The sequence below is a fragment of the Chironomus tepperi genome, unplaced genomic scaffold (assembly GCF_022539635.2).
Source record: "Chironomus tepperi strain 1889 unplaced genomic scaffold, CSIRO-AGI_Ctep_v1 contig_299, whole genome shotgun sequence".
NCBI classification, from domain to species: Eukaryota; Metazoa; Arthropoda; class Insecta; order Diptera; family Chironomidae; genus Chironomus; species Chironomus tepperi.
Genome location: NW_027226421.1, coordinates 26,975 through 36,559, shown reverse-complemented (window position 1 = coordinate 36,559; position 9,585 = coordinate 26,975). Strand labels below are relative to the sequence as shown.

Here is a 9,585-nt window from a genome sequence, read left to right as displayed (position 1 = left end):
CGAACGAAGCGAAGAAGTGAGTCCGGGATATCACGATCTATGCATAGTCGACGAACGAAGTGAACGAAGAGTCCAAATTACCCAGATCTATGCATAGTCGGACGAAACGAAGGAGCTGAAGTGGAGTCCGACTCTACTGTGATCTATGCATAGTCGGACGAACGAAGCGAAGAAGTGAGTCCGACTCACTGTGATCTATGCGGTTAGTCGGATGAACGAAGTGAAGCGATGCTGGAGTCCGACTGCACAAGGATCTATGCATAGTCGGACGAACGCTGAAGCGAAGTGGAGTCCGACTCTACTGTGATCTATGCATAGTCGGAAGAACGAAGAAGCGGAAGTGAGTCCGACACACTACTGTGATCTATACACAGTCGGACGAACGAAGCGAAGCGGGGTGGTGGAGTCCGACTTACCAGGACTTGCAGGCAGCTGACCTGAACGAAGCGCGAAGTGGAGTCCGACACTACCGTGATCTATGCATAGTCGGACGACCCAGCGGAACGAAGTGGAGTCCGACACTACCGCGACTGGCATAGTCGGACGAACGGTGCTGAGCGAGCGAGTCCGACTCCTCACTGTGATCTATGCATAGTCGGATTTCGAACGAAGCGAAGTGAAGTGGAGTCCGACTCTACTGTGATCTATGGATAGTCGGGAAGAACGAAGAAGTGAGTGGAGTCCGGGATCCTACTGTGATCTATGCATAGTCGGACGAACGAAGCGAAGCGAAGTGAGTCCGACTCCACGGCTGCGGATTCATGCATAGTCGGACGAACGAAGCTAGCAAAGGTGGAGTTCCACCTTACCGTGATCTACAAGTATGCCGACGAACGTAGCGAAGCGGCGTGAGTCCGACTACCAGGTGATCGAAAGATATCGACGAACAAGCAGCGAAGTGGAGTCCGACTCACTGGTGGACGGCGGCGAATGGACGAACGAAGAAGAAGTGGAGGTCCGACACTACTGTGATCTATGCATAGTCGGACGAACGAGCGGAACGAAGTGGAGTCCGACACTGTGATCTATACACAGTCGGACGAACGCGAAAGGGCATTGGAGTCCGACTTACCAGGATCTATGCATACGGACGAACGAAGGAGCGGCGTGGAGTCCGACACTACTGTGATCTACAGCGTCGGACGAACGAAGCGGAACGAAGTGGAGTCCGACACTACTGTGATCTACAGACAGTCGGACGAACGAAGTGATATGAACCTTCACCGAAATATTCTAAGTATTTGTGTAAACGAATTGAATACACATGGGTCGAAAAATCTATTACTTGATATGACTAAAAAGAATAAAATAAATTTATATAAAAAAAAAAACTTTTTTTAAAAAGTACACGCTTTGCTCAAGAGTGAACTAAAAAAGAAGAAAAATAATTTTTTTCTGACAATAATAAATTACAAAACAAAAAATTTTTAACTAAAAAAATAAAAAGTGTATGCCTATAATAGACATAATGTTATACATTCTTAGTTACTTGTATATTCAAGCCCCCTGATCAACAAGCTATAACAATCAGATTTACTCCAATAGGTATTAATATGTTAACTGATAAGATTCTAAATGTACTTCATTTCAAATGAGTATAACCTACTTGTATCATTTTGTCATCAAGAAAAGTTATGTTAGTATGAAAGAATTAGAAACAAAGTAAGTATTCTGAAGGTGACAAGGAGCATGTCATATGAGTATGCTCAATTGCTATGTTCAATTATATTAATTCAGTATAGATAAGCACGTTTTCATTAAAATGAGAATGTCTATTGTCTGGCAAGAAATGTTAAATTTAGGAGGTAAACAATTTATATATACACCGCAACCATATCCAAGGCAATCAAGAATGTATAACATTATGTCTACTATGAGCGCCCCACGCTTATTTTTTAGTTAAAAATTTTGTTTTTATATTTGTGTGTCCGGAAAAAAATTATTTTCTTCTTTTTAGTTCACTCTTGAATAAAAGCGTGTACTTTTTAAAAAAAGTTTTTTTTTTATATAATTATTGTTTGAGTAGAATAAGAAAAAATATGAGTTGTGACATAGAATATTGATCAGATGTGAATCTAGAATTCGAGGATAATACATGGAATAGGATATGGAACAGTAGAATTATATAATATGACAAGCACGGGCGTTGCCAGAAATTATTTGAGTTTAATGGGTTAGGGCTAATCTCTTAATGTACTATGGACTTAAAATTGTATCAAAAACTACTCCTGGATGCCTGCATTCTTCCAAATTAGATACAGTCCTGCTCCACCAGCTGACAATTTGGCAATATAGTTTGTGTATTTAAGGCTGTGGAAGAAAATCCCAAAATTAGTAAAAAATTCAAAATTTTTCAATAAAACCCTAACAGACAACGAGTATGGTTCCGTTGTACAGAGCACTACAGTACCTAACAGCGGTCTCCTTGCTACAGTACCCAAAAACACCCTCATTGCCTATTAGTCATAAATCTCAACTTACTTATTCATCCTCCTCATCAATGCTGGTGCTTTAATGTCTGTTTCCTTTGTGATATACTTTCTCATACCCAAATAATAATTATGCATGTATTGCTTCCAATTGATATGTTTTGGATCAAAATAAAATTCTTTTTTATCAGTTTCACTCATTGAGTCTAAAACATTGTTGAAGTTTTTAGCTTGAAATTTATATGGATATGCTGTTGCAAATATTGACTCTTGGTAACCGTCTTCGACTTGCTTTTGTCTTTTGAATGATCTGAAATGGATATTGGCATGATTAGTTTACGTATGTAATGATTGATGAGGGCAGACTTATGAGGGGGGGTTGGATATCTCTCAACTCCCCTTCCCCTAAAAGGCCCCTTAAAAGGTTTCCTAAAAGGCTCCCTAAAAGGCCCCCTAGAAGGCTCTTGTCATGACCCAAAACCACAAAATCTTATAAAATACCATTTATCGACTACATACATAGCTTTCTGTCCTTTAATTTTAGCGACCAAGTCATTCAAGTATGCTGGGATGAAATGAGTCAACGCAACATCAATGTGATGACCAATCTTTGTCTTGTGCAGTCTTATTTGGGGATACCAGATTGCGTTTTCTAAAGAAATTTTCAAATAATTTAAATCAATTTTTCTTATGAGTTTGCCAAAATAAGATGCGCATAGATCCAAAAAACTGCAGGTCTGCGCATCTTGGCGAACCCTGGTAAAAATATTATGCTTACTGGGTGGAATAGTCCTTCCAAAATCTCGTGAATTTTTAAAATAGTCTTTCCAGAGGAGTTGATTAACTGATCCCGTTGCACTGAAGTAAATATATGGATATGTCATCGATGAATTGGTTCTTTTGTCAATTTCACATTTCCAGGGTGCAGCAATTGTCAAGTTTGTTGTCTTAAATGATTTAAAATTCAATTAAAATGCACAAAAAAATTAAATACAGGCTCAAAATCAGCTTTAAGTTAGGGTTTGCGCAGGTCTGGATAGAATCAAAAAACTGCAATCCAGCAGTTTTTGGGTAAACCCAACTTTAAATGCATCAACTTTCAGCTCCTGAAAATTCAACTTACAAAGTCAACAGGCACAAAGTCAATAGCTGCTGATCTGTTTGGTAAATAAACCGATCTAAATATTCCTTGGGTTGTATAGTAAATGTATCTTGCAGGTCCCTGTTAATTAGAATATTTTAATTTAAAAGCAGATTGGAAAAAAAAATTAAAAATCTACATACCATTAAGCTGTCAATCCATCCAACGTGTGGCTCGGAAACACTGGCGCCAACTAAAATAATAAAGAAATTCGGTTAGTAGAGCAGATCAGATGGTCTCTAAAATCGGCAATGGGTCTCCGTGTGCCCCAGCCGAGGAAACAAGTAAGAAATCAGAACGGATTTGGCAGAACATTCCCTATCACAGCAAAGAGCATTCTCTCATGGAAATGAAAGACCACAATTGATCCTCTTTTGCCTGTTAGGGGTTACTAGAAGTCTTGTGAAATTGAAGAATATTGGTCTAGAAGCGATTATGTCCTTGAATACACCCACATTGTAAAATTAGTTGTCAAGTCAATTTCGAAAATTGATTTTAAAAAATCCCAAGAATTTTTGATAAATTGATAAGAATTTTGATAAATATAATGCGGGAAAATGAGCCAAAATACCAGAACATCTGCCTTTTTTGATATGACTCGCACCTATCTACTCATACATGTGTGGATACGTTTGACAATCAACTCCTCCAAATACATTCTTACTACTTATAAACATCACTTACCCATTGATGGCTTTATGATAATTGTAGGTAAATTTTTCTCTCGTTTAACTAAATTTTCGGCTAGACTTTTGGTGAATGTATAGGTGTTGACGTGTTTGCCGAGAAAAATTGGGGTTATCTGTAAAAAATTAAAAAAAGGATTAAATATTTTAAATCGTTTATATAATGCTTGAAGGTTACAGCATTATGAGCTGGAAGCACTGGGATTAACAATATGTTGTTCCTACAGTTTATAGTGGGGATCCAAAAACACTTGAAAGCTCTGCACATTGCAAAGACATGAATACGTCATACGACGTAACATACCCTGCAATGTACCAGAAAATATGACATGACTAGGGATTGAACCCAGATTCTTTGGCACGAAAGACCAATGCTCTACTATTTAGGTCACTGATGTCATTTCACTGCTTTTAAATCGTATTTAATTCATGATTTTGCTACAAATCGTTCCATAACAGGCATAGAGGCCGCTTTTAGATTCTGTAGTGCTAGTTCAGCACCATAAAAGCATTCTCTTTGCCTCTTAGGGGCTACGGTAAAGAAAGAAATGTCTAAAATATCTCTATGCTAATTACCTTGTTCAATGTTTCATCTGGTAATCTATTAGCCAATTCAATTATGTCATCGGGATCGTATATTGATGGATAAACTTCCTCCTTGACGTTGAGTTCAAACCAGTTCGCGAAGGCCGTTGAAATATGCACAAATGACTGGAATGTGAATTAAAAAAATAAAAAAATTTAAAAAAGGTATTTTAGACTATTGAGTCAGTTGATGAGCTAGTAACTCTATCACCCTAACAGGCAAAGACCACTACGGTACCTAGAAGCGGACTCTTTGCATGTTCGGGTCATTGTGAGCTCTTTAGATGTCTGATTGCTCAGATTTCGCACGTGACCCTAGCAGACGAATAGACCACTTATAGGTACCATCATGAACATATTGTACCATAAAAGCATGCTCTTTGTCAGTTATGGTGAGTCAACCAGCCATTTTTAGGTTCAATTCGACACTTACCTGTAAATTCTTCATATCTTTTGCTAAACAAATCAGCTCCCTCACAGACCTCAAATTTGTGTTGACAGCTAATTTTAAAGGTTCTGTAAAACTCACAGTCGCAGCCGAATGCATCACAATTGTAACTTTATCCTTCAATATTTCTTGATCTGTCTTAGAAATTCCCATTTCAAGCATCGCAATATCTCCTTCAATTAGAACAATTTTATTCAATGCCTGTGGATTTTGTTCCCGAAGCAAATTAAAGACTGGCGATGATGTAATTTCCTCAAATCGTTCATTAATATTTTTGCCTTTCTTTGATCGACACAGCATATAGACATTTTCAATTCCTGGACATGAGCGAAGCAGCTTCTCGACTAGAACTTTACCAATGAAGCCAGTTCCGCCCGTCAAGAAAATGCTCTGTCCATTGTAAAATTCTGGAATTGAAATATTTGCGGCCATTTTGCTTTATTTCACAAAAATGTTGGATATAACTATCAAGTAACAATTTCCAAAAATAACTGAAAATTTTTATTTTCAAGCATGAGCTTTTAAACAGAACATTTTTTAATTATTTTCACATTCTTTATCTATGAGCTTAATCCTTACTTTTTTTTAAAACAGGCCGTTATCTTTAAAGCTATATTTAAAAAAAAATTGATTAAAAATTTTCTTATTTTTGGTTTTTTGTACTTTTTTTTAAAAAAAGATCCAAGCTGATAACGGGTTTTTTTTAAAGTCATACGTCAAACTTGGCAGATAATTTTTTTGGTATTTTTGGATCTTTATTTTTAAAAAAACATTTGCTAATTTCAGCTTTGTTGATAATGGGTTTTTTTGTTACGCGTTAAGCTGTGAAGCTCTGTCGACTTAAAAATTTTGAGAATTAGTTATCTGAGTCGTACTCAAATAGAAGTTGATGTAGGTTTGGGTGTAAAACGGATTTTCTAGGGTGTTTTCTTAAAAAAGTCTCAAAATCTACCTCATTTTTACATTTTAGGAATCAATACACAAACATTTCATAACCTCTCGAAAAATAGCAGGTTATGTCCCGGATATGGAACATACAGAGTTAGCAGGTCTCAATGGAGCCTCCATGAAGGCCGGCCTCCACTGTATGCGGGTTTTCTTATTAAGGTGTAAAATACACCCAGAAAATCTGAATTTCGCGAGAATTTTCAAAGTGATTTCAGGGTGCTGAGAAAGTGAAAGTTCTGTGAATAAAACGATTATAACGGGCTGGCCATACCAACAGAAGACCAGATGATTAGATGATGATTGGTTCCTATTGATCCTTTGTGAATCGTAGGGCGAGAAGACCAGATGATGCCTAAATATTGCCTAAAGATGATGTCTAAATTATCAATTGTTGACTTTCTGTAGGCAGAGTTTGCAGGACTTCATTGTGGAGTCCTCTGATGTGGAGTTCGGACGCCAGTAGAGGCGCCTGGTAAAAATGGAGTGGTCTTCATTAAATTTCGGGCTCCAATTGATTCCTAAAGTCATGCCAACTTTGTCTCGAGGGTAAGCTCATGAGATTACTGTTTGAGCAACGATGCAAAAGTGCTTGGAATTAGAAACTTGCAGAAATTATCAAAAGACAGATCCAGATCCAAATCCAGATCTTCCTCCAAAACCCTAAATGCGGGAATGGTCCCTCGTGCACCAAGGAAGTAAGTAAATTATTTTGTTTTGTCAACATTGGAATTAAATAAAGCTAGACTTTTATTATTAAAAACCTCCCCTAAAATGTAGTCCACCAACTGAACAGCATGCATGCGAAATTTCCTTGAGCACACAAAGTTAAATATTGTCTTTACAGAAATTACAAGCAACACAAGAAAGTTCCAAAAAAGAGAGCAAAAAAAAAAGCTCAATTGGGGTAAAGGCAAACGGTTAATGGTAAATGTACGTATGAATGCCTCAATATTGCCATTTTTAGAATGAATGCTTTATGATTGCTAGGGCAACTGTTCGACATTTCCCATGTGAGCAGGCATCATTGCATCGTAAAGACTTCATGAAGGAAATCAGACCCTTTTTTTTCGGTATAATATGACTTTTTGTGAAATTAAAGGAAGCTTATTGCACGAATTGAAACGGAAATCGTGATTTCTGTTGGGAATTTAACTCATGTTGTCGTGCTTTATTAAATTGATTTATCCAATTCCAGAAGAACCTTTATTTTTGAAGATTATTTTCTTCCACATGTTGGTTGATGGATGTTATACATAAATATGTTTTGATGCTGAATTCTTTTTATGCTTCGTGGAACTTTTTCTGGATGATTTTGATATTTGAATGGCAGGATTTGGTATTAAGATGAGAATTATTTCTGGATGGGTTAATTTCAATGAAGGATGGAAATAAATTTATTGTGTGTACCTTTAAGGCTTATCAATCATATCTCTGGAAGAAGCGGAACATCTGGCACAAGACTAGATTCATGCCCATCCGACGCTGGATTTTTTATTATAATTTCCAGAGGCGCAGCCAGAAAAAAAAGGAGAGAGTGGGGAATTGACCCTTAAAACCCAAACAACCTTGATCCTTACTCCCCAAAACACCCCCTCATCCTTATACTCCCAACCACCCCATCCATACCCTTTCCTCCTAACTACGCTCTAATATCTACACCATGTGCTTTTCAGGATCAAGCATCAACAGAAAAATAGACCTTCAATTGGATAATTCTTAGCACTTTTGTCGTAAGTCAGTTTGAGGTATTCAACAAATCATAGTTAATATATGTTACATAATTTCTATTACAAACTATATATTTTTGGAAAGGCCTCAATTGGGGCTAAAGGAATCCGCCATTTTTTGGAACGGTTGAATCGGTTAAATCGGTTTTCTATCGGTTCAAAGTAATGTGGGAAACAAGTTCCTTATAAATTTTGAATGGATTTATGAAAATTAAAAATTCTTTTTGATTTTAAAAGCCAATAAAAATCAACAGAGCTTTTCGAGGTTTTCAATTTTTTTCAACGATTGTTAGCAGGCATTTTTGACGACCCCAAACTTCAAGATTCAAGTGCTTATAAGTCAAGAACTATAACAGATAATGAAATAATTCTTTTACTAATTGATTTCATTTTTTATGTAGTTTAATTAAATAAGAACAAATTTGAGGTTAGTTCATAAATAATGTCACAAAAAACATAATTTGTGATTTTTCAAAATTTCTTTCACTTTTTTCACTTATGTATGTCGTGCAACTTTATGCAAATTGATTTATCCAATTCCAGAAGAACCTTCAAAGTAAATGAAGATTACCTTTAAAATGATGTCCAACATGTTTGGGGTTTGTATGGATGTTAGGTCAATATATTATTTTGATTTTTTTGACAAAAATTATGGATGGCTCTTAAAGTTGGAATAATGGAATCAAATAGCTCTTTTGACGACCTTTTCAGCAATATATAGTTTGTATAGATTTATTTGCGTTAGTTTTGAGAAAAATTAAAAAATATTTTAAAATTTTTTTACAACAACAACAACCATGAATCGGTAATCTTAATTTTTCTCAGAAATAATGAAAGTAAACCTATAAAAACTATATATTGCTGAAAAGGTCGTCAAAAGAGCTATTTGATTCCATTATTCCAACTTTAAGAGCCATCCATAATTTTTGTCAAAAAAATAAAAATAATATATTGACCTAATTTTTGTACAAACCCCAAACATGTTATACATCATTTTAAAGGTAATTTTATTTACTTTAATAATAAATTAAAAGATTTTGCATAAAGTTGCAAATAATAAGTGAAAAAAGTGAAGAAATTTTGAAAAATCACAAATTATGTTTTTTGTGACATTATTTATGAACTAACCCCAAATTTGTTCTTATTTAATTAAACTACATAAAAAAAATCAATTGCCGTAAAGAATTATTTCATTATCTGTTATAGTTCTTGACTTATAAGCACTTGAATCTTGAAGTTTGGGGTCGTCAAAAATGATGTAACAATCGTTGAAAAAAATTGAAAACCTCAAAAAGCTCTGTTGATTTTTATTGGCTTTTAAAAGGGCAGTCAAAAAATTTTTAATTTTCATAAATCCATTCAAAATTTATAAGCAATTGTTTCCCACCTTACTTTGAACCGATAAAAACCGATTTAACCGATTCAAAAGTTCCAAAAATGGCGGATTCATACCCCAAAATAAGGCCTTTCCAAAAATATATAGTTTGTAATAGAAATTATGTAACATATATTAACTATGATTTGTTGAATACCTCAAACTGACTTACGACAAAAGTGCTAAGAATTATCCAATTCTCCTGATAATTTTGTTTAAAATTCTTGTAAAAATTCCCAATCTACA

The 9,585-nt window shown here is 35.5% G+C and overlaps 1 protein-coding gene across 1 annotated transcript; it reads right to left on the bottom strand.

Moving 5' to 3' along the window:
- Positions 1 to 2,481: 2,481 nt before the first annotated feature.
- On the bottom strand, positions 2,482 to 5,721 carry LOC139092463 (putative fatty acyl-CoA reductase CG5065; the record flags this gene model as incomplete). The annotated part of the gene is made up of 8 exons (XM_070642866.1): positions 5,275 to 5,721; positions 4,833 to 4,967; positions 4,255 to 4,372; positions 3,714 to 3,763; positions 3,553 to 3,651; positions 3,208 to 3,376; positions 2,949 to 3,081; positions 2,482 to 2,739 (listed from the first exon to the last, which is right to left on the bottom strand). Coding segments are annotated over exons 1-8 (1,409 nt in total), but the record flags the coding sequence as incomplete, so codon positions are not given.
- Between the last annotated feature and the right edge of the window lie 3,864 nt (positions 5,722 to 9,585).